Source organism: Vombatus ursinus, unplaced genomic scaffold (assembly GCF_900497805.2).
Source record: "Vombatus ursinus unplaced genomic scaffold, bare-nosed wombat genome assembly UNPS02014818.1, whole genome shotgun sequence".
Lineage (NCBI taxonomy): Eukaryota > Metazoa > Chordata > Mammalia > Diprotodontia > Vombatidae > Vombatus > Vombatus ursinus.
Genome location: NW_020954596.1, coordinates 48,295,325 through 48,321,909, shown reverse-complemented (window position 1 = coordinate 48,321,909; position 26,585 = coordinate 48,295,325). Strand labels below are relative to the sequence as shown.

The following is a 26,585-nucleotide window of genomic DNA, read 5'->3' as shown; positions in this document are numbered from 1 at the left end:
TTGCTGGTTTGCTGGGGCATGGCCCATACTGAACTGTGCTCCACTCTCACCCCAGTGTGACAAACTTTTCTTGCCTCCTTCTAAGTTGTCTTGGGCTGGATAATTGTTTATTATGCTGTCCTTTTGTGGGTTCTGTGACTTCAGAATTTGATTTGAGGCATTATTTAAGGTTGTTTGGAATAGAATTTTGGAGAATTCAGAAAAATCTCTGTCTTCTCCACTATCTTCATTCTATACACATATTAAGAACATCTGAGGTAAGGGTTATTAGAACAGGTAGAGTTTCACAAATTATGTCACATAGAAGACCACATCTTTACCATCACACAACTGACTGAAAGATGTAGAGAAAACAAGACTATATTATGTTGAAAATAGCATTTGATTTTATAGAGCAAAATAGTATCTTAACGGCTCTCCTCCAGCACAGTAGTCTGAACAATGGGTATTCATTATTTACTTACTTTTTCCTTTGTGGATAGCTAGACCAAAGTTTTCTAAATGATTATGGAGGCTCTTCACTAATCTGGGGTTTAATGCAATCAGCATAATGCCCTCTGCAAACAAGAGCACCTGTAGGACCTCAGTATCTATAGCAAGTGTTCTTAATCTTTTTTGTGTCATGGACCCTTTCTCAGAATAATATTTTTAAATGTATAAAGTACATAGGATTACAAAGGAAACCAATTGTACTGAAATATAGTTATCAATATATTTTTTAAAAGTTCATAGATCCCAAGTTAAGAACCTCTGATCTATAGATAATTCCTCTTCAATTAAGTGCTCTGCTTTGAACCTCTGTCTACCCCAACAATGGCAAACATCTAGGCAAATATGTATCTCGTTGTTTTATGCCTTATCCATTATTTCAGTGAGAGTCATTAGACAAAATGATCTGTTGTTTTATCTTTTAAGGAAAACTGTATAATGCTAACGTATTATACCATATTACATGTGGAGGCACTGTGTTAGAGGAGAGCCTTTAAGGTACTATTTTACTCTATAAAATCAAATGGTATAAAAAACAGGCAGGAGGAAGGATTCGACCTATGGGCAGTAATTTGCCTCCAATATCTTGAATAAACACTGAAATTGACATAAACCCAGAATTGAGTAGGAGAATAGGGGACAGGATTGCCATAGGAAAATTAAACATTGCTTTTAATGATCCTAAGTCATTAAAATAAAGTCCAATCTTTTTTTTTTAAAAGTATAATATACTTCTCTTGGCTTCTAGCTATTGAACACTATAGTGTTCCAGTAATAGAGTATATAATAAATGGAAATTGAGGAACATCTAAAGAGCAAGAGAGGTGACACAGCTAGTAAGTGTCTGAGGCTGGATTTGAACTCAGGTCTTCCTCGCTCCAGACCTGGCATTTTGTCCACCATACTACCTAACTGCTGTATACTTGTAAATTAGGGAATGCATTGCATTTAGATTTAAGGAGATATTTGATAAAATGTATCATAATAGTTAGACATTTCAATAATTCACTTGATCTTTGATCTTGTTGATGTGTGCATTCTCTACAGCCTTGTAAATCTCAATCCCCCATGCCTTCACGTTCTGTAGGATTCTTAGATTGGTCTTTTTCTGTCTTCCTTTAAATCCCCAATGGGAGATGCCAAATATACTGAGGATTTTGCTCTAGATAGTTTGGTTTTATGTAGTACTAATGCAGCATGCCGGCAAATCCATCTGTCATTCCTCAATTTCACTATAAGACAGATTCAGTTCCTTCAGTCATATATCTTCTTGATATTTTTGATGAAAATTTTTTTCTTTGCATCATAGATCTAGAAGTAGAAGGGACCTTGTGGCTCATCCAGTCTAAGAATCTCATTTTACAGATGAGGTAGATGAACTTCAGCGAGGTGGTGACTTGCTTAAGGTCACACACATAGTAAGTGATAGAACTGGGATTTGAATACAGGTCCACTGACACCAAATCCAGTCCCCTTTGCTTTTCCTCCATTTTACTGATTCTCAACACTGCTATTTCCCAAGATTCTTTCTGTTCTAATAGCTCTTTATTGTTTACAAGGAAAATTAGTTAAACAAAACAAACCGATCAATGAATATTGAAGTCCTCCACAATTATTGTCTTGCTAATAATTTAGTTAGCTTTTCCTTTAAGTACTTAGAAGCTATGCTGTTTGGTTTGAGACAGAGGCTCTAAGCAGAGTTCGTAATTGAAGAGGAATTATCTGTAGATCAGTTAACGTTATTGTTTCATTATCTGTTGGTGCTTTTAAGCATAATATAGTTTCCTTGTTTGCCTTTCAAAGATTCTGCCCAGATCACTTTTTCTCAACAGGAATGACTAGAAGTCATCGATTCTGTTAAAAGTACTTTTTTAGGGGCAGCTAGGTGGTGCAGTGGATAGAGCACCAGTCCTGGAGTCAGGAGGACCTGAGTTCAAATCCAGCCTCAGACACATAACGCTTACTAACTGTGTGACCCTGGTCAAGTCACTTAACCCCATTGCCTAGCCAAAAACAACAACAACAACAAAAAGTATTTTTTTACTTGCTTAGCTTATAGGATGTTAGTCTTGAGTACAAGCTATTTTCCTTTGCCTTTTATTATATCATATTCCAATTTTTTCCTTTCCTTATAGTGAAACTGCCGGAAATTTTTCAAGATTGAACCATTATCTAAGAGTAGTTGAGAGAAATGGAGGAATTTACTAGGATCTAGTCTTTTACTATGCATATAAAGAGAGTCAGCTGGTTGAATTTTTCGAAGCAAATTTCACTCAAACTTTTTATTCACTTACAAAAGGAAAGGAAATGCAAAGAAAGCAGGCAATAATATCTGAATGGAATATCCTGGGATTATGAACTTCCTACAGCTATTTTCTCCCTCTTCTTTTTTATTAGCAAGGTTATGCATAAAAGTACAGTTTACTTTTGCTAAGGGGAGTATTTATTTCCTTATATATACAGTTAGAGTAACCAAGTTTGCTTATATTAAAGATACTCAGTCCCTTAGACTTCTTTGTAGCTTGCATCACAATTCTGGTTGGAATTCTTCATATATGATTTGATCTGTCTCTTCCTGGTGATGGACCCATATTTGGTACGATGGTGAAATGGACTATCTTATTGTTAAGATATGCAAATTTAAAATAAGAACTATTTAATAACCCCCAGGTAAAGCCATCCACAAGATACTAGAAAACAGTCCACAGAAGATAAAAGCCTTATCTAAGGAAATTTCCTGGGTTCTTAGGAGCTCTCTGTGAACATCCTATCTTTGTAGAATCTTTGTTCAGAAGGCCCACAGCTGGGTCTCATATCATTCCACCTGGGAGCAAAATTAAATTAAACTCCTTCAGATCTGCTCCATGGTATTTTGGTTTAATATAGCTCCAGTAGGTAGTAAGGGTGAGGGGATGGGCGGGTGTGGGTGTGGGGGGTTAACTCAAGCTGCAAGTGGGCAAATCCATCTGTACATTTCCACTAGCAAATGACTCAGTTATGTGACTATAATTAATAAATCAATGTTTATTAAGTACCTACTATATATCAGGCACTATGCTAAGCACTGAGGATACAAAAAAAAAAGCAAAAGATAGTTTTTCCATTTAGGAGCTCACAATCTAACTGGAGATCACAAGCAAATATGTGCAAAATAAGCTATATTCAGGATAAATAGGAAATAATTAACAGAAGGAAAGTACTGGAATTTAGAGGGGTTAGGGAAACCTTGTGGAAAGTAGAAGTTTAACTGGGATGTGAAAGATATTAGAGAAGCCAGGAGGCAGAGATAATAAGGGAGAACATTCCAGGCCTGGGAGATTGGGAGAGAAAAATGTCTAGAGGTGAGAGGAGGAATATCTATAAAGTGTAAGAAGCTTGGAAAGGTAGGAGAGGCTAGGTTATAAAGGGCTTTGAATGCCAAATAGAGCATTTTATATTTGATCCTGGAGGCAATGTGTAAAGATATGATCTAGTATGTAATATCATTAGATAAAACATGCTTCTTCCTGTTTCAGACCAATAGTAAGAATCTTGTGTAGGGCAGCTTCTGTTTGGTATAGGGCTTTGGTAGATACTTGTTAATTATGGTTCAAAGGCAGCTGAGAAAACTAGCGTTCTATTGTGTGACAAGCCTGGTATAAATAAAGCTATACCCAGGAATAAATAGAGCCAAACCCATGTCCAGTGCAGTAAAGACACTAAAGTAGAGAGAGGTCATCAGTAGAGAGAAAGAAGAGAAAGGAAGAAATGAGAAATGGTTGCAAGTTAGTGGAACACTGGATAAAATGGTGGACTTGGAGTCAGGAAGACTTGAATTTAAGTTCAGTTTCAGAAATTAGCTGTATGACCCTACCCTAGGCAAGCTTTCTGCTTCAGTTTCCTCATCTGTAAAATGGGGATAATAATAGCACCTATCTCCTAGGGTTGTTGTGAGGATAAAATGAGGTAAAATGCTTTGGAAACTGTGAAGCCATATTGTAGGTATTAGCTGATATTAGTATTGTTATTATTGTTATTATTACTTAAGATCTTTTAGTTGACAGCCTTGAGTAATTTCTTGCTTGAGGGCTTTGGTAACAATTTACTAATTGCAGATCAAAGGTAGCCAAATGAGACCTACTAAATATAAATCCTTGCAAACTGAGCTTAGGTGTTGAGGCAAATGAGCATTTTTCCAGAGCAGTCAAAAGAATAACAGAACAGACAGGTCTAAAAAGTATGTATAACAGGAGGAATTTCAAAATGACCTGCAGAGATCTCTCTCTCTCTCTTTTTTTTTTTTTGGATTTCTGCCAACGTCAAATAAGATGTCAAATAATTTGGGGAGAAAAAAAAGCAAGTTGGTCTTTTATTAGAGGAACAGGTGAGAGGATTGGGAGGATGTCTTACTTCTCCTCTGGTTATTAGAGACTGGTGTATGTTGAATGTTTCAAAGGGAAAAGAGATAAATTATGAAGAGGCACAGGAGATTCAGGGTTGGAAGAGAAGAGAAGAAGGAATATTAACCCTTTGCAGTTTTATAATAGGAATTCTGTTTCCTATATGTTTCTATATAATTTCTGTATAGTAGGAATCCCTATGTAATAGGAATTTCCTATATAGATCTGACAGGGAAAATGCTCTCTGTGCTCCAAGAAACGATATTGGGAATCCACAAATGCTGTCAGGAAAGTGGTCATCCAGTACTGATTAGAGGAAGAAGAAACAGGTAGTAGTCATTGGTGATTTGTTGAAAAGCACTACTACCAGTTGTATGTATCAATACACAAGAGACATTTTAAGAATAGGTTTTATTTTATATACTCAGAGCACAGGTTCAGAGCATCTAAAAATGGCCACTAAGCACCAAATAAAGTTTTTATAAAACTTATACAGTCTCTGATTTTTTGAAAAAAAGATATAATTGGATTTTATAGCTGTAAAAAGGGAAAGATAAAGATTTACATTTCAAAAACCCATAAAATTTATATCAGGCTGATGAAAAATTAGGAAGTTTACATGTTAAAGATAGCCAAAGGGGAAAAATTGCATCAGGTTAAGTTGTAAAATGATTAACAAATCCCAAGATGACTTAATCTGGAATTTACAACTAGCAAATGGTTATAATAAAAATGACCTAGACATTCTTAAGCAGTTAACTTATTTAATTAACTTAAGCAGTTAATCATCTGAGGTAAATTATTGAGTCTCAGCTAAATTCCATACTATAAGGAAAGCCTCTGCCATGATTTTTCCTTACAAATAAAATGGCCATGCTGGAGCCAAATAGAAAGGATATTAAAAGCTTAGAACATTGGTCACTCCCTATTCAAGAGTACCAAAATCATTCTTGTATCAACAGGAGGGTAGTATGCTGTCTTCCTGAGGCATGTATATGTGGCATGTGATGGAGAGATTTTTGTGACTCATAAAACCTAATGACCACCACCCAGTCTGGGTGATTCATGTGAGGAAAAGTGTTACTACCAAAAGAAAATTAAGTACAAGGACTTCATACTTGTTAACTTAGAATGAACAGTTTCAGGTAGGGTTTAGTTGCATTTAGTTACCAATACAACAGCATGGTACTAGCATATAAAACTAAGAAATTGAATCTGACTTCTAATTTGTGAGTTCCATTCATCAGGACTAGATGAACTACAGGGAACTGAAATAAATTGTGGATATGATTGCTGAGACAATTATTATAAAATTATAAAAAAATCATACACTCAGTATAGCAACAGTCCTTGTTATTCCTCATTGATCAGCAATAACCCTGATGCCTTAGCAGCCAAGTAGAAGGAACCTGTAGCTGGCATTGATCTTGGCCCCACTTATTCTTGTGTGGGAGTCTTCAACATGGGCAAGTAGAGATCATTGCTAATGACCAAGGAAATGGGACCACCCCAAGCTATGTTGTCTTTACTGAAATAGAATATTTAATTGGTGATGCTTCAAAGAAAAAATTGAGTTGCAGTGAATTCTACCAACACAGTAGTATGATGCCAAGTGTCTGATTGGTTGAAGGTTTGATGATGTAGTTGTAGAGTCAGACATGAAGCATTGGTCTTTCCCTTGGTAAAGGATGTAGACACGTCTAAGATCTAAGTGGAGAAGAAAGGAGAAACCAAAATCTTCTGCTTAGGATTATCTTTTATGGTTTTGACAAAGATAAAGGAAATTGAAGAAGTTTAACCTTAGGAAGACTGTTAAAAATGCTGTGGTCACAGTACCAGCCTACTTCAATGATTTCTAATGTTAGGCCACTAAAAATGATGGAAGTGATGGAGTACACGTGTTAGTGTACTCCAAATTATTAACGAACCAACTGATGTTGCTGTTAATGATGGCTTAGACAAAAAGGTGCCAAGAAAAATGTGTGAATCTTTGACCTGGGAGGTAGGTAGCATTTTAGATGTCTCTACTAACCATCGAAGATGGCATCTTTGAAGTCAAATCCAAACTTAGAGACTCCTAATTGAATGGGACTTTGACAACTGTATGATCAACCATTTCATTGCTAAGTTCAAGTGAAAGCACAAGAAGGACATCAGTGAGAACAAGAGAGTTGTTACCATTTGTGAATGTGCAAGGAGTACCTTCTCTTCTACTACCCAGGCTAGTATTGAGATTGACTCCCTCTTTGAAGGTATTGGCTTCTATACCTCAGTTACTCATGCCCATTTTGAAGAGCTAAATGCTAATCTTTTCTGTAGTACATATGAAATAGGCCTTTAAAGGATACCAAACTAGATAACTCACAGATATATGACATTGTCTTGGCAGGTAGTTCCACTTGCATCTCCAAGATCCATAAACTTTTGTAGGACTTCTTCAATGATAAGGAGCTCCTTAAGCTAAATCAATCCTGTTGAGGCTGTTGATTATGGTCCAGCTGTTCAGGCTGCCATCAAAGATGTTAGTGGAAGATGAAAAACTCCAAGGCAAAATTAGTGATGAAGACAAAGCAGGAGATCCTTGACAAATGTAATAAAATAATCAGCTGGCTGGATAAGAACCAGGCCACCAAGACCTCTCAGACCATTTTTTTCACCTTAACTGTCTTCTACCCTGCTCTTTCTACTCTGCCTTCCAAACTGAACTTCCAAATACCATTTTGAGGAAGAATCAATCACTCAGCTACAAATTCCTCATCTTCTAAGACCTTGCTTCTTCACCTCAATTGTCTACCACAGAAAGGCTGAATGGACCTTTCTTCCTCTCCCTTTCTACTTCTTGTTCTGGGAACTACTGTATAGTCAAATACTATCATTCTAGTAAAAGGTCAATCAATAGCTTTGTTCTACTCATCATTCCTGTGACCTCCCAGACCCAAATACCTTTGAATGCATAGAATTAAGTGTACTTGCTCAGTTTCTTAGAATAAGAATCTTGAACAGTGGAATTTACTTTTACCTATCTGTTGTGCATACTTGGATATTTTGACAGATCTGTGATCTCATCAATGTGGGTTCTTCCTCCAGTCATGCAGATCATGAACCACCTAGTCTGCCTATCTGTTAAAGAATGTGTTTTAAAGAATACAGTAAAAATGGATTAAAGAAGATTTAATTGTAAGATTAAGTAGATTTAAGAGTAAAAAGAAAAGAAGGGAAAGAGGAAGACAAAGGAATAGGACAGAGGAGAGCTCATTCAAGAGTGCATTTCTGTGCTAGCAAATCATCCCAGAATACCTGTGCTTTAGCCTCCAGCTTCTTTATTATTTTTGAAAGATCCTCAATCCGTATTTATAGACATTTGTCATGTGACACCCAATAGGTATTTATTTAATGCTTACTGTGTGCCAGGTACTGTGGTTGGGATATAAAAAAAATTAATCACAGAAATAATCCTTGTCCTCAAGGAGCTTACATATTAATGGTACATATAAGAAGACACAGAGTAGAAGGAAGGTAACCTAAGTGGGGAAAGCATAAGTGAATGGGAGTGGTAAGGGATTAGGAAGGCCTCTTGCAGAAAGTAGCCTTTGAGCTGAGTCCTGAAGCCAGCAATGTCGAGAGGTGGAAGTGACAAGGAAGAACATTCCAGTTAAGGGGGACAGCCAGTACAAAGTTATGAAGTGGCATATGTGAGGAGCAGTAAATAGGCCAGGATAGTTTGCTTATAGAATTTGTGGAGGAGTAGCATGTAAGAAAACCTGAAAGGTAGAAAAGAGAAATGTTGTGAAGAACCTTAAATGCTAACCAGAGGATTTTGTGTTTGGTCCTAGAAGTAATAAAGTAATAAAAAGCCCCAGGAGTTTATTGAAAAGTGGGATGACCTGTGAGACCTATGCTTTAGGAAATTCACTTTGGCAGCCATGGAGGATGGATTGGAGTGGAGAGAGACTTGAGGTAGCAAGACCAAGTAGAAGGCTGTTAGTATAGGTGAGAGGTGATGAGGGCTTGAACTAGTGTGGTGGGTTTGTTATTAGAAAGAATAGGACATAGATGAAAAATGTTGTGAAGGTAGAAACGAAAGGATTTGGCAGTGGACTGTGTATGTTGGGTGTATGAGAGTGAAGAGTTGAGGATGACACTGAGGTTTCATGTCTGGGTAACTGGGAGGATTGTAGTGTTCTTGACTATAATAAGGAAGTTCAGAAAAGAGGAGAGTTTTGGAGGAGAGATAATGAGCTCTATTCTGTATCTGTTGAGTTTGAGATACCACCAGACATCCGTTTTGAAATGTCTGATAGGCATTTGGAGATGAGGGATTGGAATTATCATCTGCATAGAGATGAGATTTGAACCCATTTGAGTTAATGATGTCACCAAATGAGATAGTATGGGGGGAAAAGAGTAGCCCTAACATTCTGTGCCTCTGCTTTTGCCTGCTTTGGGTTAACAAATAGTTGTATCAGTTGCGTGTATAAGAATGTGTTGTTGAAATGTGAAAGAAAGGAACATTCTTAATTATGGTACAAAACAAACATTTTAAATACCTAATTCCTTAAGCAGAAAGTTTTCATAAACTTTTTAAATTCCAGGGATCAGATGTCCTTTCTGCTTTGGTCAAAAGTTGGAGCCTTACTTGCCATTGGAACAGTTAAAGGAAACTTATTTATATATAACCATCAGACTTCTCGCAAAATTCCTGTACTGGGTATGTAGTATCAGACTATTGATTTTCTTACATGTAAATTTAATAATGATTTAAAAGTTAATCAAAACCCCCAAAAACCCCATCATACATACTCTTCTATAGTAGCAATATTATCTGTATGTAGTGTGATGAAGTTTTTTATCTAGTCTTTAATACTTTAATAGATAAATCATCAAATTATTAAATTAGTAACACAATAATTAGACAAATATTTTAATAAATTAATAGCTCCACTTAATAAACTTTTGTTTATTAAGTGTAATACTCTCCATGAGAAAGAGGAATTTTGAATTCTGTTTAAGGAATACGTGCTAAAATGCAAAAAAACCTTCATCTATAAGGTAGTCATAGATCTTGGGGGAGGTGTTGTAACATAGTTGTAGTATTTAATGTTAATTTATTTTTCAGGTAAGCACACTAAACGAATAACATGTGGATGTTGGAGTTCTGAAAACTTATTGGCACTTGGTAGCGAAGATAAAATTATAACAGTTAGCAATCAGGAAGGTGATACAATAAAACAGGTAAAAAGTAACACCTGCATCAAGTTTTTAGTTGCTATTTTAATATTCTTTAAAGTCATTAATAAGCTCATGGTTATTATTATTATTATTATTCTTATAAAACACCAACCCGCTCTGCACTTGATATTAAACACATTAGACATACTCTTCCATTTCTTTTTTACCTTTTCCTGCTAGGCTTCTCTATACCTCTTCTTTCATTTCCTTGCCATCCTCTCTCCCTTTAACTTAAAGTAATCTGGACTTTAGTCCCTCTCTCTCCCTTTCATTCTACTGGAAGTACATTTTTTAAAATCACGTAATTGCCAAACCTCATGGACTTTTATTATTTGTCGATTATCTCCTTGATCTTATCTGATGCATTCAAATCCAATAAATAAAAATAAATAAATATATATATATATATATATATATATAAAAGAATAGTATCTGGTTCAATGTCATTTTCATGTTAAATCAACTTCCTTCAGCTTTACCTTTGGGCTGCACATCAGCCTCCTCTGTTCCTTTACCCAGCCAACTAGTGTGGGCCCTGGAAGTATCCCCCTAAATGGCTACCACTCAAAAACATCATCCTAAGACTTCATAGCCACAACCATTCAGATGCTTTTTTACATGAAACTCTAAGACCAAAGGCATTCAGATAATTTTTACATACAACTCTAGGGCCATTGCTATTCAAATGACTCTTAAATAGTGTGTGGAAAATAGCTAACCAAAATCAGGGTCAAGGAGTGATTTTATTGCTAGTAACTGTTAGAGGTTGTATTCGAACCAAGGTCTTCCTGGCATATAATTTGTCAGAAGCCCTTTTAAAATAAGGTCTTCCTGACTTCTAAACCCAGACTTCTCTGTATCTTTTTCTTTAGAGTATCATTCTTGAGAGCTAATCCATCATAGGCTGTTTTCCTTGTGGAATTTTATGCTATGGGACTCTACCTGTCCTTTTCCTCTACCTTTTGAAATCTCTCCTAATATCTTGGATGCTAGTCAAACCATAGCCATCTTTCCTCTTCTTTATCCTAAATTTTGAGATGGAATGGCCACTTCCTTCCACGCTTCCTGTCATTTGAATATCAGAAAGTAGTTTCTTCTTGTTGAAAATAAGATCTGGAAATAGCTGTTTCCTTCATTCAATTCTCTACCTTTTGAAGATTAAAGTTATTGTTAGAGAAAGTAAATTACTAGTTGCTCTTGGAGCAGAGAGTTCTAACAGATATTCAGAAAATTGAAGTCTTCCTTCACATTTATATCCTGCTTCTGTACCAGATTTTTAAACTATTTTCCAAACTCCGTATCTATTATGTAGCCTACTATAGATTCCAATTACAATGTTACTTCTGGTACTGAACATTGATTTATTTTGCTCCAACCCTTTCAACTGTGTTTTCTCCCCTTTCCTGTACGTAAGTTCATCTTCTTAATATACAGTGCTACTGGGGGTGGAGCCAAGATGGCAGAGTAACACGTAGTACAATGAGCTTCTTTCCCTTACCCAAACAACTGATCCAAACAGATCTATAAAATGTACCAAATTAATTCTTTTTTTCTGCTCATTTCACTTTCCTTTTTTATTATTAATTTATTTATTTTTAGTTTTTAACATTCCCTTCCATAAGATTTTGAGTTCCAAATTTTCTCCCCATCTCTTCCCTCCCCTCATCCCAAGACAGTGTGCATTCTGAATACCCCTTCCCCTAATCTGCCCTCCCTTCTATCCCATCTCCTCTTATGCCTTTCCCCTTCTATTTCCCTGTGGGGCAGGATAGATTTCTCTACCCCATTGCCAGTATATCTTATTTCCCAGTTGCATGTGAAAACAATTTTTAACATTTGTTTTTAAAACTTTGGGTTCCAAATTTTCTCACTTGCTCCCTCCCCACCCCCCTCACTGAGAAGACAAGCAACTTGATAAGGTTATACAAGTGTAGTCATGCAAAACAGTTCCATAGTAGTCATGCTGTGGAAACCTAACTATATTTCCCTTCATTCTATCCCTCCCCCCACTTATTCTATTCTCTCTTTTGACCCTGTCCCTCCTCAGAAGTGTTTGTTTCTGATTACCTCCTCCCCCAATCTGCCCTCCCTTCTGTCATCCCCCTGCTTTCTTATCCTCTTCCATCCCTATTTTCCTGTAGGGTAAGATAGATTTCCATACCCAATTGAGTATGTATGGTATTCCCTCCTTAAGCCAAATCCTATGAGAATAAGATTCACTCATTCCCTCTCACCTTCCCCCATTTCCCCTCCACTGTAAAAGCCTTTTCTTGTCTGTTATATGTGAGATAATTTACCCCATTCTACCTCTCCCTTTCTCCTTCTCCCAGTATAATCCTCTCTCATCTCTTAATTTTATTCTCTAGATATCACTCCTTCATCTTTAACTCACCCTGTGCCATCTATCTATCTATCTATCTACCTATCTATCTATCTATCTATCTATCTATCTATCTATCTATCTATCTATCTATCTATCTATCTACCTTATCTATCTGTCTGTCTGTCTGTCTGTCTCCCTATCTATCTCCCTATCTATATATACATACAATTTTTTTTTACTTCCAACTACCCTAATACTGACAAAGGTCTCATGAGTTACAAATATCATCTTTCCATGTAGGAATGTAAAGAATTCAACCTTAGTAAGTCCCTTATGATTTCTCTTTCCTAGTTAGCTTTTCATGCTTCTCTTGGGTCTTCTATTTGAAAGTCAAATTTCCTATTCAGCTCTGGTCTTCTCATCAAGAATGCTTGAAAGTCCTCTATTTCACTGAATGACCATTTTTCCCCCTGAAGGATTATACTCAGTTTTGCTGGGTAGTTGGCTGTAATCCTGTCTCCTTTGCCCTCTGGAATATTATATTCCAAGCCCTCCAGTCCCTTAATGTAGAAGTTGTTAAATCTTGGGTTATTCTGATTGTATTCTGATTGTAATTCTTGAATTGTTTCTTTCTGGCTGCTTGCATTATTTTCTTCTTGACCTGGGAACTCTGGAATTTGGCTACAGCATTCCTAGGAGTTTTCCTTTGAGGATCTCTTTCAGGAGGAGATCGGTGAATTCTTTCAATTTCTATTTTGCCCTCTGGTTCTAGAATATCAGGGCAGTTTTCCTTGATAATTTCTTGAAAGATGATGTCTAGGCTCTTTTTTTTAAATCATGGCTTTCAGATAGTCCAGTAATTTTTAAATCATGTCTCCTGTATCTATTTTCTAGGTCAATTATTTTTCCAGTGAGATATTTCACATTGTCTTCTATTTTTTCATTCTTTTGGTTTTGTTTTACAATGCCTTGATTTCTCATAAAGTCACTAGCTTCCAATTGCTCTGTTCTAATTTTTAAGGACATATTTTCTTCAGTGAGCTTTTGGACTTCCTTTTCCATTTGGCCAATTCTACTTTTGAAGGCATTCTTCTCCTCATTGTCTTTTTAGACCTCTTTTCCCTTTGGGTTAGGCTATTTTTTAAGGTGTTATTTTTTTCAGTATTTTTTGGGTCTCCTAAAGGAGCTGTTGACTTGTTTTTCATGATTTTCTTGCATCACTCTCATTTCTCTTCCCAGTTTTTCCTCTGCTTCTCTTACTTGCTTCTCAAAATCCTTTTCAGCTCTTCCATGGCCTGGGACTGATTCGTATTTTTCTTGGAGGCTTTGAATGTAGAAGCTTTGACTTTGTCTTCTAGTTGTATGTTTTGATCTTATTTGTCACCCAAGTAAGATTCTATGGTTTGACTTTTTTTTTTTTTTTGCAGTTTGCTCATGTTCTCAGCCAATTACTTGAGTTTTTAAACTCCTTGTTAAGGTAGGGGTCTGCTTCCAGTGTGGAGAATGTACTGTCCCAAACTTCAGGGGTTTTGTGTAGCTGTTTTCAGAGATACTTCTAGGGACCTGTAAATTTTCAGTTCTTCCAAGGTGGTATGATTAAAGATGAGGTGTTTACTCCTTTCCTGGCCTGTACTGTGGTTTATGAGTGACCATAAGCACTGTTTTCTGCCTTGGAATTGTGAGGAGGATTCCCTCTCCACCACAGCACAAGCTGCACCATGCCAGCATTCCTCCTTGCCCAGGACGACCACCTAGAACTGTGACCCAGATCCAAGCATGGGCAAAACAAGAGATTCCTGCCATAGCACCAGTAAAGAGATCCCTGCAATCCCCCTCTGATCAGCCACTCAATTCCCCCTCAGTCTGTGGGCTGAGAGCCCGGAAGCAGCTGCCGCCCTGGGGCTATGCTGGGACTGGGGCTGGACTGAGCTTCTTTCTCACCATGGTCACAGACTTTTCCTACTGACCTTCTAAGTTATTTTTGGCATTTGTGGGTTGAGAAGTCTGGAAACTGCCACAGCTGCCTGTGATACAGTCACCTGAGGCCTGCTCCAGGTTCGCTGAGGCCTGGTCTTTGGGCCTGTGTGGCCTACACTGAACTGTGTTCCTCTCCCAGCCTGGTGCAATGGATCTTTCCAATCAACCATACAGGTTGCCTTGGGCTAGAGATTTGTTTCACTCTGTCTTTTTGTGGGTTCTGCTGCTCTAGGATTTGTATAGAGTCATTTTTTACAAGTATTTGGAAAGGTTTGGGGGAGAACTCAAGCAAGTCACTGCTTTTACTCTGCCATCTTGACTCTGCCCTTCTCCCAGATTGATCCTTTTTTTTTTTTTTTTTTTTTTGGTGAGGCGGTCAGGGTTAAGTGATTTGCCCAGGGTCACATAGCAAGTAAGTGTTAAATGTCTGAGGCAGGATTTGAACTCAGGTCTTCCTGACTCCAAGGCCAGCGCTCTATCCACTGTGCCACCTAGCTGTCCCCAGATTGATCCTTGATTAGAAAATTAAAAAAAAAATAATAGTCATTTTTCTAGTTCAGGTCAACATGCAGAGATACAGAGAGGTCTATGGACATTGAGAATGGGGTCTGGACAGGAGTACACCACACTGAACATTTCACTACAGGGAAAAGCTGTACTCCCATGCAAGAAGAGGTCTCAAGTCAAACAGAGAGGTTTAAACGTGCATGGAGGAACGGTCATCTTTGATGCTTGCTACTGACTTGCAGGTCATAGATCCAGAGGTTTGACAGAGGAGGGGACCTGCACCTCAGGGTGAAATTCAGGATTACAAAGAGCCAAGGGCCCTGGACAATTTACTAAGTGACTCAAGTAGTAGATTACCACACGATCAAAAAACAAATAGTAGCTGTGTGACTCAGTCCTCAGGAGCAGAATAAAGTGTTAGTTCGAATTTCCAGCCCAGTCTAAAGAAGACTCAAGAGGAATAATTAGGGCAGAAATCCCAGACCAAAGGGGAGCCTGCTGGCCGATAGTGGCTGCGTCTGAGTGTACTGAAACTCCAAATGGGGCAATCCTTCAGGCCTGTTGCTGAGATTCAAACACATATGAGAAACTTGTAAATCTCTGACCATTGGGTCAGTAACTAGACTTTACTCTGGATCAGACCACTTGGGAAGCACTAAAAACTTATAGGTCCCTAGTGTGAGCTCTTCCTGAGATCCTGGAATACTATAATACTCAATACCCTAAGGTAGTATCAGTAGGACCAGCACCTCCAGCAGGACAATTTACTCCACAAATGCACAGAACCCAACTCTAACATCAAGTCCCAAGTCAGGAAGTAGCCTGGAAGAATGAGCAAACAAAAAAAAAATTATACCATAAAAAACTATTATGCTGACAGATGCTTCTTGATACAAACTCAGAAGAGGAATGACTCTAGAATCTCTATAAGGAAAGTCTTAAAGAAAAACAACTTGGAAACAAATTCAACTAGAATTCCTAGAAGAGATGAAATACGTTTTTAAAAGCATTAAACAATGTTTTTTTCTTTTTTATCAATGAGTGGGCTAGAGGAAAAAATTGGAAAAGAAATGAGAACTGTGGAAGAAAAGAGTTGGAAAGAGAATTAACAGTTGGTAGAAGAAATACAAAGCTTTGCTTAAGCAACAAGCTCCTTAAAGATTAGAATTTACCAAGCAGTGGTCTTCATGAAAACTGATGACTTCATGAGACAACTAGAAATATTAAAAAAAAAAGTCAAAAGACTAAAAAAGGAAGAAAATGTAAGGTGTCTCCTAGCAGAAATGACTGATCTGGAAAACATATTAAGGAGAGACAATTTAAGAATCATTGAGCTACCTGAAAATTATGATTAAAAAAAGTGTCTAGACATTATAGTTTTTTTTTTTTAATTTTCACATTAGTCATGTTATAAAGAATTAGAACCAATAGGAGGAACCACAAGAAAGAAGAAACAAAACACAACAGAAGGGGAAAAAAAGAGCAAATAGTATGCTTTGATCTGCATTCAAACTCCATCGTTCTTTCTTTGGTTGTGGATAGCATTTTTCATCATGAGACTTTTGGTGATGTCTTAGATCTTTGCATTGCTGAGAAGGGTTAAGTCTATCAAAATTAGTCATTGCACAGTGTGACTGTTACTTAGACATTATCTTTTAAGAGATTATAATGTAATCCCAGTCTAAAAGCCCGTTGGTATGAGACTGTCTTCTCATTGGTGGAGATGAATGCCCAGCTTTGCATGAGAGGTGGGGTGGAGTTGGTGAGTGAGAGTGCTTCACTATATTCAGTCTTTGAGTTCTCTTCAAGCTTTGAGTTGTTTCAGACCCTGCAGTCTTTAGGTGCTTCTGGCTTCCATCTCTAAGAGGGAAAATGGATGAAGCCAACCTTATTTCAGGTTGCTGAAGGAAAATACTCCGGGAAGACGTGGGAGGAGCTGGCAATCTTCATCATGTCTCTGATCCCAGTTTGCTCACTTAAGACTTCAGGGAATTTCCCTTTGAGTGAGATATGAAACTTGCATGGTTGAACTGAATTACCTTGTTCTTGATAGGAGAAACTTCTTTATTCTGTATTGTTTAGTGTATATTTTCCTATGGATACCTTCTCTGATTTCTGTTTTTCTATTTGGTTGAATAGATTTCTTTGCTCTTTGATATGTCTTCATTGTGGGAATGGTATTTAGTGGAAAAGAGTCAAGTCTTAGATATAAAACTTGAGGTCCTGCTTCACTCCAATACTGATACAGTAATCAGAAGTTAGATTGAACCTGATCATATCATCTAGACTAATAATATTTAAGGGAGCAGATAAATATAATTATAGACTGATACCCCCTCTCTCTGAGGAGAGCAAAGTAGCAGCTTCGGGCTCTTAGTGCTTCTCTTGGAAGTCTCACTTGGAGAAGGGTGAGAGAAGAGGCTAGAGATATTCTACTTCCCTTTGAACCACACAGCACCCCCATCCTACATTAGGGGGACAGCCTCACAATACGTAGACCTCTCTATACATAAAACTGTTAACATCCCTGAGAACCAGAAGACAAAGTGAAAGTAGAAAGAAACTACTGGTCACCTGCAAAAAAGAAAACTCCCAGGAACATTGTAGCCCAAATCCAGAGTTCCCAGGTCAAAGGGAAAATACTGCAGCCAGTCAGAAAGAAAGAATTCATGTAATGAGGAACCACAATCAGATCATACATGATTTAGCAGCCACCACTATAAAAGAACTGGGATCTTTTTTTTTTTGAGGCAATTGGGGTTAAGTGACTTGCCCAGGGTCACACAGCTAGTGAGTATCATGTGTCTGAGGCCAGATTTGAACTCAGGTCCTCCTGACTCCAAGGCTAGAGCTCTATCCGCTGCACCACCTAGCTGCCCCTTAAGAGCAGAGATCTTGACATCCACTATTTCAGAAGGCAAGATATAGGCTTATAACCAAGAATAACGTACACAGCAAAACTGAAAATAATCTTCCAAGAGGAGAAGTGGGGTGGATGGGGAAATGGATCTTTAATGAAATAGAGGACTTCCAGAAATTTCTGAAGAAAACACTAGAGTTGCATAAGAACTTTGAAGTGTAAACATAGGAGTCAGGAAAAACATAAAAATGTAAACATGAGTGAGGATTAATCAAGGTCTAAAGAATAAACTACTTACATTCAAATATGAGGTGATACATGTGTCCCCTGTGAACCCAATTATCATCAAGGGCCATAGAGGTCATGAGTTTTGTGGCTAGCTCATTTCTGGGATTTTGTTTCCTATGAATTTTTGGGTATCTCTACTGTTAACATACTTCTGTTGAAGCTACTCTCTTATTTAACTTGGTGGATTGACCTAAGCAATTTTCTACTTCACTCTTTTCAGTTTAAAACCTCTCTTCTCCTTAACATAATTAGCCTGTAAATGAAATTGATTTGTAAGATTCCTGGCAAATATATTATTACCAGTCTTTTGTTTGCTATGCTTCATCCTTGCCCAAGCAATTAATCAACAAACATTTATTAAGCTCCTATCATGTGCCAATTTCTTTAAAGAGCCTACGTAAGGGGAGACAACGTATACACATGTTCTCCATCCCTAGTCACTGATTAATCAGCAAGTGTTTGTTAAGCTCCTACTTTTGCTAGGTACCTCAAGAGGTTTACATTGCGTAAAGGAACACAACATTGTAGACATACACTCAAAATATAATACAAAGTAAATATAAGGTAGTTTTGAAGGAGAAACAGTAACAGCTAGTCTGGCTGTACTAGAGAGTGTATGAAGAGGAACACTATGTTGTTGTTTGTCCTTCGTTCTCAAAAAGAACCATAACCTCTGTGTAATAAGCCCGGAAAGATAGGGTGGAGTCAGTTTATTTAAGGATACTACATTTGTGTTATACTATAGAGACCATAAGGAGCCACCTAAGCTTTGTGTGCAGGAGAATGATGTGTCAGAGAATTTCCCAAGATTTTTCAAAACAGATGACTATTAACCACTTTTGGTGATTCAAATCATGAATGACACTGTCAGAATTAAACAGAAGTGTTAAGTAATGCACTAGATGCAAAATAATAACTGAACTAATTATCTTTTCCACTGAACCCTCCCTTCTTTCTAACTTCTCTGTTATTATTAAGGGTGTCACCATCCTATTCAACCAGGCTGGGAACCTAGGTGGTCATTCTTGACTCTTTTATCTCTCTCATTTCTCTCCCTCCTGCCCTTCCATTCACAGTATCTGATCAATTGCACCAATCTTCTTCCAGTTTCTTCATTCGTAACACTTTTCATATATTCTCCCTTCTTTCTGACACTGCCACCATTTTGGTGCAGGCCCTTGTCACCTCATGCCTGGACTGCTAGTGAGTCTCCCTGCTGTAAGTCTCTCCCCACTCCAGTCCATACTTCACTCAGCTGCCAAAGTGATCCTGCTTCCTAAAGCATAAATCTGACCATTATTTCTCCTACTTGAACTTTAATGACTCCGTTTCACCTTCTGGTCAAATATAAAATTCTATTTGGCATTCAACCCTTGATAGCCTGGACCCTTCCCACATTTCCAGTTTTCTTACTCCTTTCTCCATTCCACATACTTTTCACTCTAGTGATACTGGCCTTCTTGCTGTTCTTGGACACAATAATCCATTTCCTGAATACAGGCAATTTCATTGGCTGTCCCCCATCCCTGGAATACTTTCTCTTCTTATCTCTGCCTCTTTGATTCTCTGTCTCCAAATTTTACTTAAAATCCCACCTTCTTCAAGAGACTCTTTATAGTTTTTCATTTTGCTGCCTTGTCTTTGAGATTACTCCCAGTCTCTTACATATCCTATCTGTAACATTCATTCAAAAATTTTTTTGAGTTCCAAATTGTGTCCCTCCAGCCTCTCCCCCACCCAGGGAGGAGGCAACCAATATGATAACAATTACATATATGAAATCATGCAAAATACTTCCATTTTAGGTATGTTGCAAAAAAAAAATAAAAAGCACAATTCTTCCCCTTCTCCCCCCAAAAAACCAATCCAAGAAAAATAAAGTGAAAAAGTATGGTTCAATCAGCATTCAGAGAACATGTTGTTCTCTCTCTGGAGGTGGATAGCATTTTTTATCATATAAGTCCTTTGGAATTGGATCATTATATTGATCAGAGTAGCTAAGTCTTTTATAGTTGATCATCTTTACAGTATTATTGTTACTATGTACAATGTTCTGGTCCTGCTCATTTCACTTTGTATCAATTCACATAAATCTCAGGTTTTTCTGAAACCAACCACTTAGTCATTTCTTAAAGCAAATAGTATTCCATTACAATCATATGCCACAGCTTGTTCAGTCTTTCCCCAATTGATGGACATCCCCTCAATTTCAATTCTTTGTCATCACAAAAAGAATTCCTATGAATATTTTTGTATATATATCTGTTCCTCTTTTCCTTTTTCTTTGATCTCTTTGGACTATAGACCTAGTAATGGTATTGCTGGGTCAAAGGGTTTGTGCAGCTTTATATCTCTTTGGACACAGTTCCAGATTGTTCCCCAGAATGGTTGGATTAGTTCACAGTTACACTAGTAGTGCATTAGTGTCACATTTGTTTTCCCATATTACTTCCAGCATTTGTCTCTTTCCTTTTCTATGATGTTAGCCAATCTGATAAGTGTGAGATGGTATCTCAGAGTTGTTTTAATTTGCATTTCTCTAATGCATAGTTATTTGGAGCATTTTTTCACATGACTATAGATAGTTTTGATTTCTTCTGAAAACTGCCTATTCATATGCTTTGACCATTTATCAACTGGGAAATAGTTCCTATTTTTTTTTTTTTAATTTGAATGGGTTCCCTTTATATTTGAGAAATGAAGACTTTATCAGAGAAACTTGTATAAAGTTCCCCTCTCCCCATTTTCTGCATTCCTTCTATTTTTAGCTACATTCATTTTGTTCATATAAAACCTTTTTATTTTCATGTAATCAGAATTATCCATTTTATTTCCCTTGATTCTTTTTCTCTCTTGTTTGGTCATAAAATTTTCCCTTATCCATAGATCTGACACATAAAATTTCTATGCTCCGCGATTTGCTTATATAATCCTTTGCATCTAACTCATGTACTCATTTTGACCTTAACTTGGTATATGGTGTGAAATGTTGCTCTATGCCTAATTTCTGTTAAACTGCTTTCCAGTTTTCCCAGAAGTTTTTGTCAGATAGTGAGTTCTTGCCCCAAAGCTTGGATCTTTGAGTTTATCAAACACTCCTACTATGTATTATGTTCCTTATCTAGTCTACTGATCAATCGTTCTATTTCTTAGCTAGTACCAGATTGTTTTGTTGGTTATTGCTTTGTAATATAGTTTGCAATCTGGTATTGCCAAGCTGTCTTCCTTCACATTTATTTTTCATTGAGTCCCTTGATATTCTTGACCTATTGTTCTTCCAGATTAATTTTATTATTTTTTCTAGCCCTATAAAATAATTCCTTACTACCCCTACTTTTTCTTAATTTCTTCCTCTCCAACTTCCCTGTTGGATAAGATAGATTTCTGTACCCAACTGAGTGTTCATATGTATGTATTTTTCCCTCTTTGAACCAATTCAGATGAGAGTGAGGCTCAAGCATTGCCTGCCTCCTTCCCATTTTCCATTCTACTATAAAAGCTTTTCCTTCAGTGACTCTTTTATGCCAGATAATTTCCCTCATTTTCCTGTCCCTTCCCCCTTTTTCCAGTGCATCCTTCTTTCTCTACCTTCCATCTTTTTTTTTTTTTTTTGGAGAGTATTCCAACATAATTGACCTACACACATGCCCTTAGTATCTTCTAATCTGTTCCCTGATTTCTTAGAGACAACTAGTAGTCTCCTTAATAATTCCTTAGTAGCTGGAGATCTTTCTTTTGATTGCCAGTAATATTTGTTGTTTGACATGAAATTCTTAAGTTTCACCACAATCTTCGTGTGATTTAAGGCTAAAATTTCTGTCAGTGATCTTATGAATCAAACCTTAACTGTTCCTTTTTAATACTCCTTAGTAATTTTGTTGTATTATTTGCTTAAGTGTGATATTCAGATTTTTCATTTTATCTTGTTTTTTTTTTCCTGGAAAGCCAATAATTCTCAAATTATCTCCGTGCATCCTATCCTCAGGGTCAGTAGCTTTGATTTATACAGAACTTGTGTTTTTCTAATACTACTACCCTACTTACTAAGAGTCTCAAATCAGAAAAAGGGAGGCAAGTAGATAGGTGATTTTATTTGTATAATGAACTTCTGACTGAGGAAACTCACCAATACATCTTGACACAATTTTCTGCAACTGTCTTTGAGAATTGCTTAGAGCAATTGGTGTCAAAGTCAAAAAAAATGGGTACCATTAAACTGTTGATAGGGATCCCTGCTGGCCACATAACCAATGTTGAAAACCACATATTAACGTTTGTGTTCTATTATATTTTTATTTATTTTGTTAAATATTTCCCAACTATATTTGAATCTTTTCTTTCTCACTTGGGAGTTTTGCCAGCCACAATGCAGCCGTGGCTTGTTTGAGAACTCTGGCTTACAACACTTAGAGGTTAGATGATTTGTCCTGGGTCACAGAGCCATTATTTGTAAGAGGTGGGACTTGAACCCAGGTCTTTGAGACTCTGAGTCAGGCTCCAAATCTACTAGTAATTAATCTAGGGAATATAAGCAAAAAATAGAAAACTAAATGACATCCTAAACAAAGAATAGGTCAAAGTATAAATAGTTAGAAACAATGAGTAGAGATGTAAAAGAAAATAAATGCAGGAGTATGCCAGGATTATGGAGATTCAGCTAAAGTAGTCCTCAGAAACATGTAGCAACAAAATAGAAAAGGAGAAGATTAAGGAATGAAGCATACAATTTAAAAAATTTCGAAAATCAATAAACCCAAATAGGCACAAAAGGAAAAAACCTTTAAAATCAGAGGAGAAATAAATAAAATCAAAAACAAAGATTTTAGGTATTGCAAACAATGAATATTTCAAATTTTGTATTCTTTTGTTTTTACATTGTCCAGATTTCCCCTTTGTTTCCTTCCCCTTCCCCTTTCCCAAAGAGCCATCCCATGTAACAGGTTTTTTTTTTGATAAAAGAAAAAGAAGAGGAAAAAATAATCAAAATCAATATATTGGAAAAAAATCTTAAAAATATGTAATATTCCTGAATCCTTTGTCCTCCCACCTCTGCAGGAGAGTTGGGGGGAGGTTTCTCCTAAGAGCTATTTTTTTTTAGAAACTAGCAACATTGCAACACCATTATTAGTTAATTTGATTTTTTTTAAAAGTGAGAAAAATCAGATTACCAAAATAAAAAATTTATATGGTGAATTCATAGCCAATAGAAAATAAATAAGCAATTACGTGAAACTATTGTCCATAATTATTTGCCAGCAATACTGAAAACTTAAAGGACATACATGTGTATGCTATATATATATATTATATATATATATATATATATATATATATATAGTGTTTTGTAAACCTTAAAGCTCTATACAGATGCAATTTTTAAATTACCAAAAAGAAGGCATTTGACTAAAGTTGTATGGGACAAAAATGGGCCTGAAACCCAAATCAGTGATGGGTAAAGCAGAGATATAGAACTCTAGACCAATATTATTAATGACCATTTATTCAAAAATTTTACATGTAATTTTAGCAAAAGACTAGTAATGTATCAAAAATTATTCATTGTGATTATATTTATAACTAGGAATCAAGGATAGTTCATCATTAGGAAAACATAAAAAAAGCCCTATGATTATATAAATAGCTTCAGAAAAAGTTCAAAATACCAACTGATTTATGTTATAGAATCTAAAAATCATAGGTGTGCCTTTCTTGTGCTGATATGTATGTTTCTTAAACTAAGAACTAGTATTATCTGTAATACCAAAACATAGTAATGACAAAGATGGCATAGTAGAATTCTGGACTTAGGAAGACCTGAGTTTAAATACTTCATCAGACACTTACTAGCTATGTGACTCTGGACAAGTTACTTAACCTCTCTTGTGCCTTAATTTCCTTATCTGTAAAATATTATTTGAATACTACTACAAAACATTTTCCCCAAAATATGTGAGGACAAAGAATCAAAGGGAAATTTATTGTCCATCCTTAGGCTATTGTAAGAAAATTGAGTAAAATTTACTTAAATTAATGTACCGAGTTAGTGATAGACAAATCAGACTATTAAGGGGGTTACTTTCTAAAACTAGGCAAAATAGCAAAATCCATTTGGTAAAGCAAAAGGTTTAGAATCTCGAGGAAAATAGTGGAAAAAAGTTGGAATTAAGGTGACATATTAATTCCCAAACTATTTTATAAAATAATAAGCTCAAAATATTTGGTTAAAAATAACTGGTTAAAAATAGAAAAAAATGTGTCAATGGAGCAGAGCAGATTAGATAAGCAAGACTGAGTAGCAATGGAATACATTTATCTAGTGTTTGATAAAATGAAAAAATACAAGTGAAGTATTTTCTATTAGAAAAGAACTAGGAAAACTGGAAAGCAGATTGAAAGAAATTAAGTTTAAAACCATTGTTTTCCACACATATTATAATAAGTTCCAGGTTGACACTTGGTCTTATTAATAATAATGATCAATCTTAATCTCGGAGAACTGATGATCCAACTTACCTCAAGCTACAGATATAGATTGTGGAAGATATTGTCAGATGTGTTTACTGTGCCTGCTGGTTTGGCTTAGATATTTTTCTTTGTTGCAAGAGATTATTCAGTGAAGGGGAGAAGGACAAGGGGAAATGATTGTGGTGTAAAAACAAAGGCCATTAAAAAACTTAAAAAGAATGAGCTTGACAAGTTAGACTGTTGGGCTGAATCTAACATGAAATTTAATTGGGATGAATTTAAGCCTTACACTCTAAAACATACCCTCCAACAGGATTTTGGTCATGTCATTTGCCAAATGCTGGGGAACATGAAATGATCAATTGATCAGTAAATTGGTAAGCATTTCTTTAGTACACTGTACTTGACCGTGGGTATAGCGGAACAAAAAAATGAAACAGTCTCTGATTTCAAGGAGATTCTAGCAGGGAAGACAAGATATACAGTAGATAAATGAATGTGTATAGAATAAATACAAGGTTAACTAAATGCAGGATAATTAGGGAGGAAAGGTACCAGCAGTTAGAGGGATCAGAAGGGCTTTATGTAAAAGTGGCATTTGAGGTCCATCTTGAAAATGGTGAGGAATTGTATGTGGCAGAGGAAAGGAAGGTACGTGTCCACTATATGGAATCCACACCCAGACCCTGAACATCTTTGTGTTGCCATGCTTGTGCACTTTAGCCTCTATTTCAAACCCATCGGAGTATTCTACTTTATGCCCTAGCACTGGGCTTCTGACTGGTGAATATTGGCTCTAGGTTGTCAGGATACAGACTGTCTGTTGGGAACAAGGAGAAGTCCAATTTGGCTGGACTGTAGAATGTGGGAAGAGGAGTAATGATAATAAGGCTGAAATGCTTAATGACAGTTGGGGCTAGGATGTGAAGGGCTTTAAAAATCAAACAGTTTTTATTTTATCCTAGGAGCAACAAGGAGCTACTGGAGTTTCTTGAGTAGGGGAGTGATATGGTCAGATCCATGCTTAAAGAAAACCACTTTGGCAGCTTTGTGATGGAGGTATTGAAGTGGGGACAGGCAGCAGGGAGGAAGTGACAGATGTGATAGTTGTGGAGATAGAAACATGATCTGGCGATTGTTGGATTATGTGGAGAATGAGGAACTGAGAATAATTCAGAGGTTATGAACCTTTGTGCCTGAAAAGATGGTAGTACCTTTGACAAAAATTGGAACATTCCATAGAACTTCTGCATAGCTTTCCAATCTTGTCTCCTACATGTTTCTAACCGAGTTGCTTTACAAACTGTCCCTTCAAGTACAGCTTGTACTTTTCCACTTACATGTTTTTGATATATATTTTTCCCTGCTCAGAATTCCCTCCCTTCTTTTCTGTCTACCAGATCCTGCCTACCCTTGAATATTTGGCTGAGGTATTTTCTAGTCCATACAATCTTCCCTGACCACTTCAAATAATGTTTTATTTCTCTTGCAAGTTCTTTTACACTTACTGTCTCTAATCCTGATAATTAATCCTTTATTTCCTTTTGTATATATCTCTTCAATTGTATTGAGTTATCTAAATAATAAATTATAATAAATAATGAATAAATTATTTAAATATTAATTTCTATCGTTACTTGATTTTTAATGTTTTTAGGACTCTTCAACTAGACTTAATCTCCTTGAGAGGCAAAGATCTTGTCTCTTCTTACTTCTTGTTATCTTCCACAGGATCTTCAGTATAGTAGGAACTCAATAAAGAATTGATTTGACTTTAAAGTTTGAAATGTATTATTCAAAACATTTTAAAAAATTATTGTGCATTTTTCTCTCTAGGTTCTTTTGAAAACAGAACTTAGTGATATGCAGTTTTCAATGATGAGGAGTGAAAACAGAGCAATAACAACTGAAAATACTGTAAGAACTCAGTTTGAAACAAGATGTCTTTATGTTGTTGCCTTTGCATGTATGGATGTTGTCAAAGCCCTTCCTGAACATGTCTTATCTTTCCTATTAGGTTGTAAGCTCCATGAAACCAGGGACTACATCTTAGACATCTCCCTGTTCC

At 36.5% G+C, this 26,585-nt stretch overlaps 1 protein-coding gene across 1 annotated transcript in view; it reads left to right on the top strand.

Moving 5' to 3' along the window:
- LOC114023500 (WD repeat-containing protein 19-like) overlaps nt 1–26,585 on the top strand; it is a 181,736-nt gene that overhangs the window by 17,930 nt on the left and 137,221 nt on the right. The window contains exons 5-7 of the mRNA XM_027836165.1: nt 9,461–9,576; nt 9,985–10,100; nt 26,354–26,434. Coding sequence (XP_027691966.1) covers nt 9,461–9,576; nt 9,985–10,100; nt 26,354–26,434 — 313 coding nt within the window. The remainder of the gene's footprint in view (nt 1–9,460; nt 9,577–9,984; nt 10,101–26,353; nt 26,435–26,585) is intronic.